Consider the following 19167-nt stretch of genomic DNA (forward strand, 5'->3'; position numbering starts at 1 on the left):
TTACCTTTTTTTTACCTTTATAAGGGAATTTGCATACAGTTGATATGTCACGGGATACGTCCTTTCAGTTCAGTGTTTGTTTTACCCCTTGTGATGTTTTAAGGGACAAAAATGACCAGCCGAGTTTAATGATTAGTTGATCTTGATGGGGTGTGTTAAGAGAAGGAATGCTTGAACCTGCAGTGTTGTAGGTCACCATGAGCAGGGATCGGAAACCTTGATTATAGACTAGTACTCTATGTCCAAATGTGCTTAAGTTGTGCCCATTGCTGACACACAGCTTGTCTAGTCCCTGTAAAGAGGTACTGCCAATAGAATAGGACAAAAAACATGAACCTATTGACACTATGCCCGCTGTGGAGCAGTGGAACTGTGTTCTCCATGCAAACATTACATGCATGTATCTCCTCCATCCAATACTTTAAGGATTAGGTGGGGTGGTGATCATCCAACATCCTGACCTCACCAAATGCGCTTGTTGCTGGATGCAATCAAATCCTCACAGCAATGCTTCAAAATCTAGTTGAATTGGAGTCTCTAATTGGAGATTTTTTTTTATCCAGCAGTTAGAGCTCCGGGCTGTTGATAACAGGGTTGTGGGTTCGATTCCCGGGCTTGGCAAGCTGCCTCTGTTGGGCCCTTGAGCAAGGTCCTTTACCCTCTCTGCTCCCCGGGCGCTGGAGTTGGCTGCCCACCGCTCTGGGTGTGTGTGTGTGTGTGTGTATACTCACTGCCCCTAGTTCACTAGTGTGTGTGTGTGTGTTTTCACTACCACAGATGGGTTAAATGAGGAGGACACATTTCACTGTACAGTGAACAGTGACAAATACTTGCACCTTTACCTTTACCTTTGGATTGACCATGTTATGCAGGTAGGAGAATGAAGAGTGTGGAGGTGTACTTGACAGCTTTACCCCCAGTGCAACCCCCAACACAGAAGTCCACAAGAGTGGTTTGGTGGGAGATCTCCTTCCCTTAGGATTTTTACAGAGGTGATGATGGGAAGTACATGTCAGTACCTGCACTGTTTTACCATAGTTTTAAAATTAAGTTGTGGCCTAAATACACACAGACTTTCATGCAGGTAATTGTAAGAATATTGCAAAATGGAATAAAAAATTTAACTCTACAGAAAATACAGAACCAGGTGGGATCCACCTTGGAAAATTGATGCCATCAGTCAGTGGTTCAGACGAGCGGCGCTTTACCGCCATCTAGCGGTCAGTCGCCGCAATGGCCTCAGTTCTATGAGGAGTTTGTTAAGCGTGTCTAAGGGGCTAGAAGTGAAGCGCTGGTGTTGTAGCCAGCTGTACTGGGACAGGAGCAGTGGAGCTCTGGTGGTTGTAGAACTCTAGATATTTGTAGCTGTGATGGGGAGCAGTGTTCATACATCTGGCTCGTTGGTCTAGGGGTATGATTCTCGCTTAGGGTGCGAGAGGTCCCGGGTTCAAATCCCAGACGAGCCCTGCTTTTGTAGGGCGGTGGTGGCTTCAATCCTCGGGCTCGGCAAGCTGCTACTGTTGGCCCCTTCACCCTCCCTGCTCCCTGGGCGCTGCAGCAGCAGTAGATGTCTTGTCCTGTTGAGTGTACCTGTGATGATGGCAAGGTGAGCCCTGGGCGTCGTATATTGCCCTCTGCTGACCAAGATCTGCCTCAGCATCCTATCAGGGTGACATTTCTCCCAGGTCTGGGTTAGCTGGACGTTGGGTATTGTTGGACAGTATCCACAATATCCTTTTGCTGATTATCCAAGGCCTAACAAAACTAGCCTCATCCTAGAAACACTCAAAAGTGTTGAGGAACAGGGAGGAGATGGTGTGGTGGTCCCCAGCATGCTTGCTGACCAGCGTGATTCTTTATGTTAACACCACATCACATCCCTGAATGGACAGACTAAAGGCTAGCACCTACTGAGCTACAAGAGCCACTCAGTCCAAGTAACCAGAAGCAACATTAGTGAGCGCCCTGGACCCCACAACTAGCAAAGAGACACAGCTATGTACGTCTACATTCAGCCCTGCGTCTCTTTTTACTGGTTTTATTGGTAACCTGGTTCAAAATGACCATGATGAGCTTGTTGAGTTGTCCTATGGACGTTGGTGGTCAGCTGAGTAGGATGGAAAACGGTCACAGGAAGCAGATAGGGAAATTTACAGGACATTGGATTGACAGGTTGGAGGAACTTCAGACATGGTCCTTGTGTGTTTTGTGATCTCGGACACATAAACACACAGTTCTTATTGGGACTACAGTGGTTTTAGTATCTCAGACCTTTTGAACACTGGTCCGTCCCATTTCAGGACTTACTGATTGACTTGAGAGAGAAGTTGATCCAAAGAAAAAATGTCTTTAATTACAAAATCAGTTGATGTTTGCTTACACTGGGTCCTGAATTACAGAGTAGACTGCATTGGTTATCCATTACTGGAAGAGTTAAAGATGGTAAACAGTTATTGTGTGTATTAGAGTTCTTACATTAGTCTAATATTGAAGGATTATGTACAAACATTTACTGAATAAAAAAAATATTTTTTGTGCTGAACCGATGTCTTAAAATAACCCATTGTAAGAGACAGTTAAAAAATAGAGATCTCTATTCAGAACGTCCCAAAGAAATATTCAAGTACAAATTATTAGGATTATGAACAGCGAATATGAAAAACAGCTATTGGACTATGGATTATGGCTCACTCGTACTATTTACAACTTTTCAGAGAGCTTCATAAAGCACACAAGATACACAGAAAGCACAGGTTAGCTCTGTGAGGAGGGCATCTCGAGGACCACCCCGCCGATGACATTATCCTCAATGACCAGAGAGAGTTATATATATATATTTTTACATATTTAGCAAAGTGAAGGCTTGCTTGTTTGATTGATGTATCGTACATAGTGCGCAAAATGAAGGCTTCCAGTCTTCTGAACATTTACACTTTAAACATACAGTCTACGAAATGTGTCCTACTACAGGTCTGAATTCACACAGCAGTCTGCCGCAGTTCTGCACATCTAACACCTGGAGGGACCAAGTGTGGACCAGAGATGTGATCCTCATGTGTGCTCTCACAGTTTTTCTTCTTCGGCTCCTGGACTCGAACAGCTTGAAACGGGACCAGCTTTTATGCAGACTGGTATTCAATCAAATAACAACTACTGTGTGAGGTTCTGAGGAGCCTGAACGTTTTAAAGGAATCTTCTCTGCAGTTCTGAAACCCTGCCCTGCAGTTCAGACAAATGCTGTGGCCTTCCATCAACACCACTTGAAGGTCCGGCCCACCATCCTGAAGAAGATCTGATTGGGCACCCAGAGGTATCGACATAGCTTTTGGAATACTTCATTACTGAGTGGCGCGTGTGGTCTTCCTTTGGATTCATCAAGGCACTTGTCGTGTCCTTCAGACAGCAGGCAGTAAAACCCTTTGGTGGTGTTGAAGTAGAAGTTGTCTTGCGTGATCCGGGGTGGTAGCTCTAGGAACTTCTCGGCTTTCTGAAGCTCAGGGAATGGGTCCCGGATCAGTGCCTCCCCGTCCACGATGTGGATCTGCTCTCTGGGGAAGAGCTCCAGCCACCTAGCCAGGTGTTGGTGGTACAGGCTCCTCTGGAGGGCCTTGTAGCTGGGGTTGATTCTGCCTTTGCGCAGCAGCAACTCTTCTAGAGGCTGGTAGGGCTTGTTCTGCTGGAGGCGGTTGTGAAGAACCTGCGTGTAGTCCGACACAAGTCTCTCAGCCGGATCGCGGACGATTAGCAGAAGCTTCACCGCAGGATTTGTTGACCACATCCTGGATGGAGCCAAAGGTGCTGTGAAGTAGCCGGGTGTCTTTTCCACAGTCACTTGTCCTGGCAGGGTGAGAGGCATCTGTGCACGGTACCAGTCCAGGCCTTTGCGGAAGTTTTCGTCCAGGTTGAAGTAGTGGACTTCGGCTTTGGCGACCTCGATGTCTGGATGAAGGTTAAGCATCTCCAGCAAGGCCCTGGTGCCGCCCTTTCGCACCCCGATGATGATGGCCCCTGGCATTCGGCGCGAGGCTGTGGCATTTGGAACCTGAGCCGGGGGTACTGAGGTATCAGAGGTCACTGAGGTGGCGGAGGATCTGAGCTCACGCAGGCACACACACAACTGGGCCTGGAGCACCAGCAAGAGGATCAGCGCCAACACAAGAGTCCACAACATGGCGACACTTCAGTCAGGTCAAGGGTAGCACACTCAGCAGGCAGGGGACGTACACACGGCTGGGGGGCACGGTCAAGCTGGTACACAACAGCTGTTGATGGTGACCGCTTCAGATCTCTGCTGTAAACATCTGTGGATGAACAGGAAAAGAGTTCAAGCAAGAAAGTATTTTACCAGCATTCTGTGTAAAATGTAAAGTTTTAAAGACTGAAAATAACTTATTCACAAAATATTATTCACTGCGTCCAAAAACAACCATACCCAGCACCAGTAATGAACATGTCTGACGTGTTACACATGGTCAATGAGGTGCGAGGGACTGATGTTGGATTCAGTTTGTGTTGATATTAAAAGTCTCTCTATGGTTGGACCATATTCCGTCCTCAGTGGTGTAAGCTGGACATTATGCTAAGCTAACTGAAGGCTGCAGGAGAAACTGTACCATCCAAAGTAAAAACCTGGTACTTAAATGTCTGTTACAAGCTGCAAATATCTTTGCTTAATCTAGGGTGACCATATTTTGCTTTTCAAATATAGGACACTGTAGAAACACAGGCGTCTATCGTGGTTAGGATGTTGTGGCTGGGGGACTTCAAGTAGGCCTAAGTTGTAGGGCCATGGAAGTGTGTTTGTAAGAGGGTAGGAGGGAATTAGCCACCTCCAAATTCACACAGCTTTGCTAATGAACAATAATACATAAGCATTTATTAATTTACCAAAACTAATATATAGCCTTAATTAACCAAATTTTATAATTATATAAATTATATAACCAAATGATAGCTTTAATTTCAACTTGAGTATCTTAAAATAAGTAAAAACACATTTTACATAATATTTGTCATGCTAAATAACTAAATTAATTAATTAATTAAGGAATGTGTTGTAACACCACATTACACCATGGCTACGATAATCTAGATAAACAATCTAATAGCAGTAGGGTGAATTAGCCTAATGCGGGACATTTTTGGGTTGGGGTGTTTCCTGTTCAAAGACTGCTCCATTCAAATTCCAGATTGGACATTTTTGAGACATCATGTGGTTTAATTGACTTTAAATTTCTTGAAGATGACCTACACCCAATAAGGCTTATGTGTCAAGCTGCTGGCATGATTCAGGTGTGTGCACCAGTTTCATTACTGTGTAGGACTCTGAATCAGTTCATGGGGAAATGGGGTGTTGCTTCAATCTTGTATTGAATTTCAGCTTTTAACTGTTGGATAAAAGTGATTATTTTTAGCTTTTAAATACTAGCCTGTAAAACCAAGAGAATTTCTGGAAAACTGTTCACAGTAAAGAAGGGATTCCCCCTTAGCATCCGACTCCCCTTTGTGTTATATTAATGAAGTGAACAGAGGTCTGTGTAACTGTGTGCAGTAGAAATAATATTCTCTTTGTGTGATTTAATTAACATTGCTATTAAAACACCGCCAGAGGAGGCACATTAAACATTCATGCTGAAAGCAGCACTTGCACTTGCAGAAATCCCATCAGAGAAGCCCTCTATGGGTTTTATTTTCTACATCTGGGATACTTCTACAGTTGTCTCCGTCTAGTGGTGAACAATAGAACCACACCCAAATACAAATACCACCACTGATACAAAAGAGGCCTCTCATCACACTGTAAAAAAACAAAACAAAAAAAAGGGTAGTCACATAGAAAATCAAGATAAAAACATTAGATATCAAAAATAGAAAAAATGTCATTTAAATGAACTATAAAAAAGAATAAAAACTTTTAAAATATTAGCCAATCATCATGTTTATTTTCATTTACCCCTACATAGCTCCCTGTAATCAAGAGAAAATTATTTTAGCTTTTCATAAAAGCTAAAATAAGAAACCTTGGCTTCTTCATAAGGACTAAGACTAGGGAAATTCAGCTTTTTCAGAAGAGCTAAAATTAAGAAACCTCAAAACAGCTAAAAACAGAAACAATAGATTCATAAAGAATAAAATAAAAACATTCAGCTTCTTCATATATTTCAGTTGTTAAGAGCTGAAGAGGAGGAAGCTCAGCTCCTATGCTGAAGTGCACCATATACTCAAGGTAATAGCGCAGTTAGTTCCGGCCACGCAAGCTGATTGGTCGAGACGCGCTCTAACCGTTCCGCTATTTCTCACAACCACTGTATCACTCCGCTGAACGCTGTCGCTGTCCATCATACAGTGAACCAAGAATTAGGTAAATATCCTCAGCTAAAAACAGGAATGAGCTAAACTTCAAGGATTAAGACAAGAATACCCAAATAACTAACAAACAAGCAGGGAGGAGACGCGTGTTGGTCTGTGTAAAGAGCGGAAGAAGGGGCTGCAGGCTGCGCGGTGAGGGGAGGTCGGTGATGCGGCCTAGCAACTCGCCCCTCGTTAAGGAACTAGCTAGCTGGCACTATAATTTGGCGTAAAAATAGGAACAGAAGAAACTTCAGTATTATATATATATATATATATTACACTGAAGTTTCTTCTGTTCCTATTTTTACTTCTAGTCGTTATTTCACTTATGTCACAATACTTGTACTTCGGAGCGGCTACTTTAACCACTCTCCACCTCTGCTTTCCTCCCTGTTGAGTCGGGGTTATTAATTTGCTCCATCTCCGGTCTGGAGCAGAGAGGCGGTGTAAACAAGCTGCTCTTCCTCATGCTGTCTAATTGCACCGCTGGGAGTCGCTATGAAGCCACTCCGCGCATGCGCGACAGCGCGTGAAGATCATCATCATCATCATTACCGCTACAAGCATCATCAACTTCCGTCATTACAGAGCGAGCTGTCCGCAGTAATGGCTCTCGCTTTATCCCCCAGGCAGACGGCGGTTAACCTGAAGCATCGCAGGCTATCATTATATGACTGATGCTTTCAGGCCAGTGGTCTGAGTCACTACTAACGCTGCTTTTTTTGGTGCTGTGGTTCAGCAAAGTGGGAGATTAGGCTGATATGGGACATTAGGGGGTGCTTTCATAAACTCTTTTATTATTCCAGTTTCATCTGATGCTAAAATAATGTTTTTTGTTAATGAACAAAAGGAAATACAATACTTATACTGATTTAAAAATATATACACTACACTATATATATATATATACTACACTATAAATATATACACTACACTAATATATATATATTACACTATAAATATATACACTACACTATATATATATACTACACTATAAATATATACACTTCACTAATATATATACTACACTATAAATATATACACTTCACTAATATATATACTACACTATAAATATATACACTACACTAATATATATATACTACACTATAAATATATACACTACACTATATATATATACTACACTATAAATATATACACTACACTAATATATATATACTACACTATAAATATATACACTACACTATATATATATATACTACACTATAAATATATACACTACACTATATATATATACTACACTATAAATATATACACTACACTAATATATATATACTACACTATAAATATATACACTACACTAATATATATATACTACACTATAAATATATACACTTCACTAATATATATACTACACTATAAATATATACACTACACTAATATATATATACTACACTATAAATATATACACTACACTATAAATATACTACACTATAAATATATACACTACACTAATATATATATACTACACTATAAATATATACACTACACTATATATATATACTACACTATAAATATATACATTACACTAATATATATATACTACACTATAAATATATACACTTCACTAATATATATACTACACTATAAATATATACACTACACTATATATATATACTACACTATAAATATATACACTACACTAATATATATACTACACTATAAATATATACACTACACTATATATATATATACTACACTATAAATATATACACTACACTAATATATATATACTACACTATAAATATATACACTACACTAATATATATATATACTACACTATAAATATATACACTACACTAATATATATATACTACACTATAAATATATACACTACACTAATATATATATATACTACACTATAAATATATACACTACACTAATATATATATATACTACACTATAAATATATACACTACACTAACATATAACCTGCAGCTCCAAGTCAGGTGAAGCTTTCACGTGAGCCGTCTATCACGCAACACTTGGATTCTGATGCTGTTGTGGATTTGGGTCTGTCAGACCTGTTACATTTACATTTATGCCATTTAGCAGACGCTCTTATGCAGAGCGACTTACAAGGTGACTCGTATTACACAGGTGGGTCAGTGTAGTGTTAGGAGTCTTGCCCAAGGACTCTTATTGGTGTAGCGCAGCACCACAGTCACCCAGACCAGGAATCGAACCCCAGTCTCCCACAGGTTGTGGTAGCTCAGTGGCAGGTAGTGGTGTTATCTGTTGCGCCACACCAACCACCTGTTTCTGTACTAGAAATCTTTTCAGTTTTCTCCAGTTTATAAGAGTCTTTTGCTGGTGTGGGAAACTGTGCTTATTTCACTCTGGCTTTATCTGTAATTTCTAGATCTGTAAGATCGACATGGTTAAGAGTCAGAATACTCCACCCCTAAAAGCCCTGGCTGCTCACTGCTTACCTTTGTATCATTTGAGGACTCAAATGACTTAATGGGAGCAGTGGTGGCTCAGCGGTTAGAGCACCGGGATATCGATAACAGGGTTGTGGGTTCAATTCCTGGGATCGGTAAGCTGCCACTGTTGGGCCCTTGAGCAAGGCCCTTTACTCTCTCTGCTCCCCGGGCGCTGGAGGTGTGTGTGTGTGTGTGTGTGTGTGTTCACTACCAGATGGGTTAAATGTGGAGGACACATTTCGCTGTACAGTGACAGATACGTGCACTTTTACCTTTAAATTACTGAAATGTCAATAAAAGCCAGGAAAATTGGGGGTGTTCTGAAACTTTTGACCATTAGTGTATATTTAGAGGGAAAGGGAATCCCTCTTTAAAGAATAGCTTTTCTGGCTACCATGCAAAGCCTGTGATCATCATGTAAAACTAACTTGCAAAAGTTAATGTAAGCTTTGACGACCACAACTGCTGGAAGTATGTTAGTAACACTAACATGATTGCCTGGCTCACCCCCATTTATGTTTTCGCACTTGCATGCACCATTTTAATCAGTTTTCAATTAGGAAACTCAGTAGTTAGGACTCAATGCTAACATCTACTCCCTTCAAACAGGAAGACGGACGGCCATTCTACCCACCCAGAGAGTGCAAGGCCAGTTAGACTCTTCGGGACTCCTAGTCACGGATGGCTGTGGCATCACTAGGGATGGAACCTGTGACCTACCGATGATGGAGCCAATAAGGTAAGTTAGCAGTGTTGTAGTCGAGACCACTTGGGTTAAGACAGAAAAATATATATTTGTTTGTAGTTCATTTACATACAGATGGTGTTCAGGTAACACCCCTAAAAGGAAGGCCTTCTGTATAATTGTTCTTTTCCAGGTCAAAAATCTTAGTCTAATATAAAAAGCATAATATCACCATAGCATAAGTCCATACATTACATTTATCTTATCCAGAGCGACTTACTTGGTTACTCAAATTACAGAGGTGGACCAGTGTAGTGTCAGGAGTCTTATTGGTATAGCGCTGCGTAGTCACCCAGATCAGGAATTGAACCCTGGTCTCCCACATGGTGTGGCAGCTCACTGGCAGGTAGTGGTGTTGTCTGTTATCTGTGCTCTGAGTGTGATAATGAGTGTATGTAAACATCCCATTTAAATTCTGCTTGTGCTTGGGGGTCTTATAAGACCATTAATCTATCCTTGTTTGTGTCTGGTCATTTTGCATGTCAGTCAAATGCCCCTTCCTGTCAAAGAAAGTGGTTCTTTGCCACACTAGGCGTCTGAACCCATGAGGCTATAGTCCTACAAGACTTCATGTTAACTAGGAGACATAATCTGACAGAGGATTAAATCCACTTTAGGCCTATATGCCTTATATTTTTCACTGTGAGCGAGTCCTAAATGCCAAAAAGTGATTGTGCTGATGTAGTTTTGAAGGCTGAAGCTCCACCACTCCCTCTGCCAAGCACCCAACCCTGAGCTCAGCTGTACTTATAAAAAAAGATATAGGATGAATAAGAAAGTGCATAAATATAGTCAACTGTAATGTGTTTAAAATATTAGCCCCTCCCACACCAAATGCTGGCTGAGCATTAACCCACTTGCATGTGTGTGTGTTTGACATGAGTGTATGTATGTACAAAAACAGATATCTTGTGTTAAGTGGGGCGCATGAGTCCCTTGTGACTCTTTTGCTATGACAGCATATCCTCCCCTGCTCTCTCCCTTTTCACTCCTCACTAGAACACACACACACACACATTGTACCTTGTCTGTAGCCACCTAAGGCCTCTAATGCGTCTTAATTTCCGTCATCTACAAGCCCATATATATTTTATTCACTGTTGGATGCCAGATTATGCTGTCTCTCTGACCAAACCAGCAGAAGGAAACCTTTGCATCTTTCTCCAGTGTGATATAAGCTGCTGTACACACTGCTGACGTCGTATTAAAGTCTTAATTATGCTGAATGAGTTTGATGGTTTACAGATGGAAGCGAACTCAGCTTCTTTGGTAAATGAACCCTGAAACAAACGTGACAGATAAGGCTTTTCTCCTCTTCGCTGACGGAGTGACTCTGTTTTTAGCCAATAAGCAAAGACAAACAACTGTGAGTCCGACAGAGCCGAGCCTGTCACTGAGGCACATATTGGCTTTAATGAGGCACAGAAGGTGGAATCTGTCTGAAGCAACTGTGCTGTTGTAGCTTTAAAACTAGAGAAAAAAACTTGTGTCAGTTTGTCTCCATGTCACTGTATGTGCAAAGACTCTGTATTCTCTAGTGTTTGGTGTTCAGAGGGCCGTAGCATACATTTTTCTTGTAGTTTCTTTCCCCACAGAAGTCCCTTTATGATGTTTGTTGATGTGTGTTTATGTACCGAAATCAGCCATAAAACAAATTCCTCATTCATTCTGTAGTGGCTTTAATGGCTGGGACTTTAACTCTTTAACCACCTATGAGATCTGAACATTCGGCTTCGAATATATTGCAACGTTCAGCTTTAACTCAACTGATTCATCAAATCTGTCTACTAACATAATAACTACAACATACAGCACAGCCCTAAAATTGAGGAATCTTAAATTGACTCTCACTCTCGGCAGACCATTACAGGTAGGCAGGCCTTACTTGCGAATGGGTTCAGTCCAAGGCTGAGTGGTAAAGCACTTTATACCTTATCCTTTTCACTGTTCCGACTGTGATCCAGGCTGGTTCGTCAAGCTTACCAAGCCCCTAACCCTGAGCCTAACTGTGCTTTAATAAGCTCAATGAACCAGTCTGGATGAACTAGTCTACTAAATGTGCCTGAAAACACTCCTAAGACGATTCCCTCCACTTTGTGCTCTCAGATATGAGGATTTATCCCTAAATGAGTGTGATTTGAGCCTCAGTTAGCTGGACGTTCCTTGCTAACAGTTACACATTGATGTCCATGGACCATTGCTTCTTTGGTCATTTGGATGGATTGCTGTCGAGTCCAACTGCCATTAACTTGAGCAGATAGCCGTTTTCCCTAATAAACGCAGCCGTGTTGCAGAGGGGTTTGCCACTTAGACTGGATAAAGAGGGTGTGCTCCAGCAGGAACGTGGCGTCAATGCATATCCTCTATACAGGGTGGCCAATCAGTGCAGAGCTAATTTATATATATCAGTCTTTAAGGCACAGTAACAAAAGCAGCCTGTTTGTCTGTATGGGATTAAGAGAGATTGGACAATAGTAATGATGAAATGAATTATTAATGTTTTTGTAACAAAAAAATCAGACAAATGACATTATTAGAGTAAAATGTAAAATGTAGCTCACACACTCTTTTTTTTTTTTTTACAAGCATATCCCCTATCATGGCTCTAGAAAGCAGTGGGTTCATAAATTTGAACTGAAATGCCCTACTTTATGCTGTTTTTGGTCTAAAATGGGAATTCTTAATCACTTATTTGTCATTTGCGCATCCTTGTAGCTGCTGACATTTCATTCGCACAGAGATGTAGATATGCTAAGCAGCTGTATTTTAATGAAAAATTTAAATGTGTTTTCTAAGCTGAAAGCTCTATGCCTGTTCCTTCATATTTTATCGACCAGTCCTCCTTCAGAACCATCCAGCTCGATTCTTGCCGTCTCTATCTGTTCCACCACATCGCTACAAAAAGGGGGCGTGTCTAAGAATGTGACATCATTTTAGACAAGCTGGCCCTCACATACCCCTGCAACTCATCCAGAATAAACCCTGTCAGTAGTACTGCACTACATCTGTTGTATGCACTATATGGGCATAAGTATTGGGACACCAGCTCATTCATTGTTTTTTCTGAAATCATGGGTATTTAAAAAGAGTGCATCCTGCTTTATTGGAGTAACTGTCTCTACTGTCCAGGGAAGGCTTTCTACTACAAGACTTTGGAGTAATGCTGTGAGGATTGGATTGCATTCAGCAACAAGAATTCCCCAACGTTATCCCACAAGTATTGGATGAGACACATCATGAGGCACCATCCAGAGAGCACAGTTCCACTGCTCCACAGCTCAATGCTGGGGGTCTTTTTACCCCTCTAGCGCACGTCTGGCATTAGGCATGGTACCAACAGGTTAATGTTTTAGGGCACAGCGCGCAACTAAAAGTATCTGAATGCATTTATTAGAAGGGGTGTCCACAAACATTTGGACATAGAGTGTACAAGGTGTGTGTATGTGTGTGTGTGTGTTGTTTGTCTGCTCATATATATTGGGCTTTATCAAAGACATACAGACCTAGTGATACAGAAAGCCACTTTCCCAGACTCAGCCAATCTCTCTTTCCTTCTTTCTGTCTCACTTTCTCTCCCTCTGCCACACACACACACACACACACACACACACACAAACACACATACTCCCCTACTGAGAACACACAGCATACCCTGATACACACTCCACCATCTCACACTGTGACGTTTAATCCTCTTTTATGAATACCACTACCCATCAGAAAAGGAGCTCAGTGACTGTGATCACACACACAGACACACACACACACGCACACATACGCACACATACACACTTCCCCTATCACCCTTCAAACCACACTTTTGCTGACTTTGGGTCTCCTTTGCTTTGTAGTAACTTAATTCTGATTGCAGGGGTTCAGTAATCCTTACATGCTGTTATAAGGAGATACACACACACACACACACACAGACACACAGTGGAAATACATATCGTCGCAGTCATATGAAAACCTTGGTTTCCACCATTTGACATCTTCAGCTGTGCTTTCAATTGTATTAATATTTATTTATAAATGGACAAACAGCAAAATGGGGTAAAATGATCATGCTATAATGCAGTAGTTTTCTATTGCGTAAAGGGGTCCGTTTAGAGACTTTTCATTAGAGTTTTATTATATAAATAAATGAATAACCTGTAATAAAGTTTTATTACAACAGCTATAGCGTTGCTATGGGGTTGCTATGGTATTTCAGGTGGTTGCTATGGTATTTCAGTTGATTGCTATGTTGTTGCAAGATGGTTGCTATGCAGTTGCCGTGATATTATATCTATCGACTATTTTATCGATTAGTGGATTAATCTGAACAATTAATTTTCCTCCAAAACAGTTAAACTGAGCATTTTAAATTCCTTTTATTTTGACATAAAAAACGTTGTCATTGTTTAATGCAGCATGAAACAAAAAGTAAACGAAGGTTTTTATATTAAAATAACAAAACAAAGGGAACACCAGTGTGATAGTCAGCAGTGCATTGGAGTATTTATATCCCTAGTCAAAGTGTATTTAGCATTCCCTACACAAAGAAAGGTGCTTAAAATAATGGCCGGAATAAAACAATTCCAAATTCCAAAGCGTATAAACACACACCAGCACATAAAAGCCCAGATTCTAGCCATGACATTTTCTCTTAGTCCTGTAGGTACTGAAAATTCTTAGGGTGGCAGGCAGACGGATTCATCGCTTTAATAAGGAGAGAAGCTTCCCTTGATTGATCATAATTAATAAGCATTACTAGACATTTCTGGTGGTCTATCACCCAAAACAGCACCTGTGTGTTTTCTCCTCAGGCGAACGTGCATTGCGCTGGTGCTGCTGTGGTATGACAGTGATACCTGGCCCAGTGTACTAACCTCCTATTTGTTTCATGCTAATTTCAAGTACGCCTGTACTTTGAAGGCTTTTGATCTTTGGAAAACTTATAAAAACCTTTTTTGCAGAGTCAGACTCTGCTGCAGCCGCCAATATTGTTAATTTTTTAATATAGTAGCTCGGAATGGAGCAGACTGATGACTGGAGCAAAAATGACTGACCTCAGTCAAATGACTGACCTCCTGCAGTAATTACGTAGTGTTAATAAGGAAACGAGGAATAGTTTGTTATTCGAGCTAAAGTCTTTTAGAGATCTAAAAGCTACAATTTCAATAATAGAAATATGTAGTAATAATATGATGCATCTGCTTAACATATTGACACATTTTCAGTATCCATATCGTTATAGTTATGTTGACCAGTTGTACCAGCCCTATATGATATTCCAGGTAGTTGCTATGCAGTTTCAGGTTGTTGCTGGAGTGTTGCCAGGTGGATGCTGCGCTGTCCTGTGTGGTTTATTTGGATGTTCTTGGTGTGTTTGTATCATCTGCACAAACCTTTGCACCTTGCTATGGTGCGTCTGTGTGGTTCCTGTGACATGAAGGTGGTTACTGTGGTGTTGCTAGGTGACTGCTATATTTTTCCTAGGTGGTTGCTATAATGTTGCTATGTGTTTTTTGTGATAATAAGGTGGTTACAGTAGTGTTGCTAGGATGCTGCTTAGTGGTTGCTAGGATGTCGCTATGGTATCCTAGGTGATTTCTGTGGTATTCTGAATGGTTGCATTGGTGTTGCTAGGTGGATGTTCAGCTGTTGCTCAGTGGCTTCTATGGTGTTTCATTGCTGTGATATCCCAGGTGGTTGCTTTGGTGTTGCTAGGTGGGTGCTATAGTGTTGCTAGCTTCTTCCTCCCCATAGAAACAAAAAGGAATCCATTTATAACAGAAGCCAACAGACAGCTTCTTCAACATCTGCCCGCTGGCTCCTGTTCGGCGTGTGCTTTTCTAGGTGAATGGTTCTTGTGTGTGTGTGTGTGTGTGTGTGGAGAGTGTTCCTTTAAGACCCGGCCCTCCTTTCCTCCTGAAAAAGCAACAACAGTGAATGTGGATTATAGCACATGTGTGCAGATCTGATTGCTCTGTCTTATGACTGGAGTGTGTGTGTGTGTGTGTGTATTGGGGGGCACGAAGAGGGGAAAAGAGGACAGGGAGAGGGAGGGAGATAACAAGACCGAAAGAGAGAGAGAGGGTGAGAGACAGAGAGGAGAGTGGAGAGGCAGAGGGACTCTGTAGATAAGTCTTTTATGAGCCCCCTGTCCCAGCCCGAGCCACACACACTGACCTGCACCGCCCAATCTTCACAACCATTCACACACACACAGACACCCAGCCGTGTTTCAAATTAGCCTATTTATGAAGCTTAGCTCTATTCTCCCCCCCTCTTCCTCTCTCTTCAGTGTATATTTATTTGTCTCTTTGTGTGATTCTCTCTCGCTCGCTTCCATTTCTCTCTTTCTCTTGCTGACAGAGTCCTGTCTGTCTGTCACTCTTTCTCTCTTTCTCTCTGCCTCGCATTGTCCCTGTATACCCTCCTTTTTCCTCTCTCTCTCTGATTCTGTCGAACCTTTATTACTGTCTATCAGTCTGTCTGTTTGTCTGTCTATCTATCTCCTGTCCCTGTATGCCCTATTCCTCTCTTTCTCTTACTTACAATTTCTCTCTCTCTCTCTGATTCTGTCACACCTTCATTACTGTCTGTCTGTCTGTCTGTCTATCATTGTCCCTGTTTACCCCCCTTTCCTCACCCCCCTCTCTCTCTCTCTCTCTCTCTATATATATATATATATATATATATACATTATCATAGTTCCAGTATACTATCAAATCCTGTGTACCATCAGATATAAATTGTGTCCAAAAATATATATATATAGGAGATAGGAGAAGCCCTATAGATGATAGGAAAATCCCTATATTATCTCTCTCTCTGTCTCTCTCTCCTCTGTTCACTCACGCTTGAAGATCTGGGTCAATCGTATCAAGAGCTCAGAAGTCCCCTCTGCATGTTCCTTGCATTGATAATGAGATGTGTGTGTGTGTGGTGGGTGGGTTGTCTGGATGTTTGGGTTGGTTTGGAGTTGGGGGAAGGGTATTTGATGCCAGGGGATGGTGTGCGTGTGTGTGTGTGTGTGTTGGGGGTATGCTCTAACTAATGGGGTTGCTGGCATGAAGAGCATGGTACCATGACTGGCACACTGCCGCCTACCTCATACAAACTCTGTCTGTCTGTCTGTCTGTGTATGTCTGCTGTGTGTGTGTGTGATCGCAGCCGTTCAGTGACCACTGTATCTGCTGATTCAGGAGAAGGACAGAGATTTAGGAAATGTTGAAGACGTAGGAAAGGGAGAGAGTGTACTTTATGTAATGTGTGTGAGAGAGAGGAAGAAAGAGGGGGGGAGGAGGAAGGGATAGAAAGAGACAGGGTATACTGTATTTAATGTGTGCGTGTGTGTGTGGGAGAGAGAGAGAGAGTATACTGTACATAACATGAGGTAATTAAATCATGTAAACAGAGAGAGAATGAAGTGTAGGTAGAGAGAGAGAGAGTATATGTATGCAATGTGAGAGAGAAGGAGGGAGAGATAATGAAATTATGTTAAAAGAGAGAGAGAGAGAGAGAGAGAGAGAGAGAGTAATAAGTATGTAATGTCAGTGGGGAAAATCAGATAGAGAGACATTCGGATGTACTGGGGGAGAGAGAGTGGGTATGAATCTCCGTCATGCCGCCTCTGTAGATTGATTTTTGATCTCGCATGCTTTTTGTATCGACTACATCATTCGCTCTACCTGGCATGAAGGACTTCAGTCTGGGGTCAAAACGTAAGGACGAAAGGACCTGATAATGTGTGTGTGTGTGTATGTTTTAGCATGCTAACAGTGTGTCAGAATTGGTAATACAGTCTTATATTTTCACTGCACTTCAGTTTAACTGACAGACAATGACCCCAGAGCCATCAAACTGTCACTCACACAAACTCACAGTCACCAGCCACCCATTCCAGTGTGGCTCTGGCTGTGGGGGGGGTTTGAAAGGATTTAGTTTGTGGTTTGCACTCTTCTTTTGTGTGTGTGTGTATGTGTGTGTATGTGTGTGTGTAAGAAATGCAGTATGGGAGAGTAAGCCTGCGTGTTTGTGAGCATACTGTCGTGTCACATCAACACCTCATAACTCATAACAGCTCATAAAGTTTTTGGTTTATTTTTTTTGAGAACACCAGCCGCCCTGTGTTAGGGGTGAGAATGTCACAATAAATCAACCAACAGAAATGTTTTTCCCCTCATTCTCTTAACATTAATAAGCTAAAAACAAGATCCTATATATGGACAAAAAGTATTTGGACACCTGCTCATTCATTGTTCCTTCTGAAATCAGCAGTATTAAAAAATGATCCTGCTTTTGTTGGAGTAGCTACCTCTACTTTCCTGGGAAGAAGGCTTTCCACTAGATTTTGGAGGAGCATTGCTGTGAGGATTTGATTGCATTCAGCGACAAGAGCGTTAGTGAGGTCAGAATGTTGGATGATCACCACCCCGCCTCATCCCCAGCTTCCCAAAAGTACTGGTTGGAGAACCATCCATCATTCCAGATTGTTGGCGCTTAATACTGGGGGCTTCCACAGCACCACAGCATTCCACAGCTCAGTGCAGGGGGGCTTTATACCCCTCTAGCTCACACCTGGTATTAGGCATGGTGCCATTAGGTTCATGCATTAGGTTACCTGCTCCAGAGAGTCCTATTCTTTTGGCAGTACTTTTCTACACATGAATCTAGACAAGCTGCGTGTGTGTGTATATTTGCACATCTGTGTCAGCAATGGGTGTAACTTATAGTAGCTCAGTGTATTCATTAGAAGAGGTGTCCACAAACATTGGGACATCTAGTGTATTTCCTACACGACAGAATGGTGTTTGAGTGTCTGTGTGTGCACTGCAAAGTGTTAGGGCTGCATATGCAATAGACTGTGCCATATTTACCACAGTATATAAGAGGTGGAGGTAATATAACTAAACACATACAACTGGTGAAATGTCTTTAAAATCATTAGGAAAATATAATTAATAGAATTTTTATTTTCTTATGAGGAAAAACTTGTATCCCACATGTATTACTACTTGGAATCAGGTGCAGCATAACAGCTGGTTAGCGAGGATTCTGGAGGAGCCTGTCCTATTTAAAGCTCAGACATTTAGTCTGGTCTGCTCTTGACTGTTAAAATTAGTGCTATCACCATGGCCAGATCCAAAGAGCTCTCTCAGGCCTTCAGAGAAAAGGTTGTAGCTGCAGAAGAGTCTGGAAAGAGGATAAGTTAGAAATCAGCCGTCCCACTGTCCGCTAAATCATTTACAAGTGGAGAAGGTGCTTTGAGTGACCTTCAAGGAACCTTCTTCTTCTGAACATCTTTTCTTAAAGGTTTCTTAAAGATTCAAACAGAAGAATCTCTAAATGTTCCTCAAGAATCTTATACTTTTAACAGTGTATAATCACAATACTAGTTTTTCGGCCAGATCATGCAGCCCTAGTGAGTAGGTCTACTGTATTGTGCAGTGAGGGCAATGTCAATAAGGTCTGGAGGGGAGCCTGTGCATGTCTGTGGTAATCTGTTTCTCAGCAGGGGTTTGTGGGTAAATAGGCGCGAATGGCAGATGGAGGTTGGACTGTTTCGGTCGATGTGAACAAGCGTCAGTGAACTTCACTGCTTCTGTTGGGTCAGGGGGGTGTGAAGAGTGACCTGGT

At 41.6% G+C, this 19167-nt stretch overlaps 1 protein-coding gene and 1 non-coding gene across 3 annotated transcripts in view; one reads left to right on the forward strand and one right to left on the reverse strand.

Annotated features, from left to right (window-relative positions):
• The first annotated feature begins 1394 nt into the window (after positions 1-1394).
• Positions 1395-1466, forward strand: trnap-agg (transfer RNA proline (anticodon AGG)). The gene has a single exon. It is a non-coding gene; the product is annotated as a tRNA-Pro (tRNA).
• Positions 1467-2331: 865 nt separating this feature from the next.
• The window catches only part of hs3st1l2 (heparan sulfate (glucosamine) 3-O-sulfotransferase 1-like 2), a 34570-nt gene continuing 17734 nt past the window's right edge, over positions 2332-19167 (reverse strand). Inside the window, exons 2-3 of one of the 2 annotated variants that reach the window (XM_072664703.1) lie at positions 9430-9511; positions 2332-4301 (exon numbers count right to left, since the gene is read on the reverse strand). In XM_072664703.1, coding sequence (XP_072520804.1) covers positions 3251-4171 — 921 coding nt within the window. In that variant the 5' untranslated portion in view covers positions 4172-4301; positions 9430-9511 and the 3' untranslated portion in view covers positions 2332-3250. The remainder of the gene's footprint in view (positions 4302-9429; positions 9512-19167) is intronic. The other variant, XM_072664702.1, reaches the window with a different exon arrangement.

Source organism: Salminus brasiliensis, chromosome 20 (assembly GCF_030463535.1).
Source record: "Salminus brasiliensis chromosome 20, fSalBra1.hap2, whole genome shotgun sequence".
Classification (NCBI taxonomy): Eukaryota; Metazoa; Chordata; class Actinopteri; order Characiformes; family Bryconidae; genus Salminus; species Salminus brasiliensis.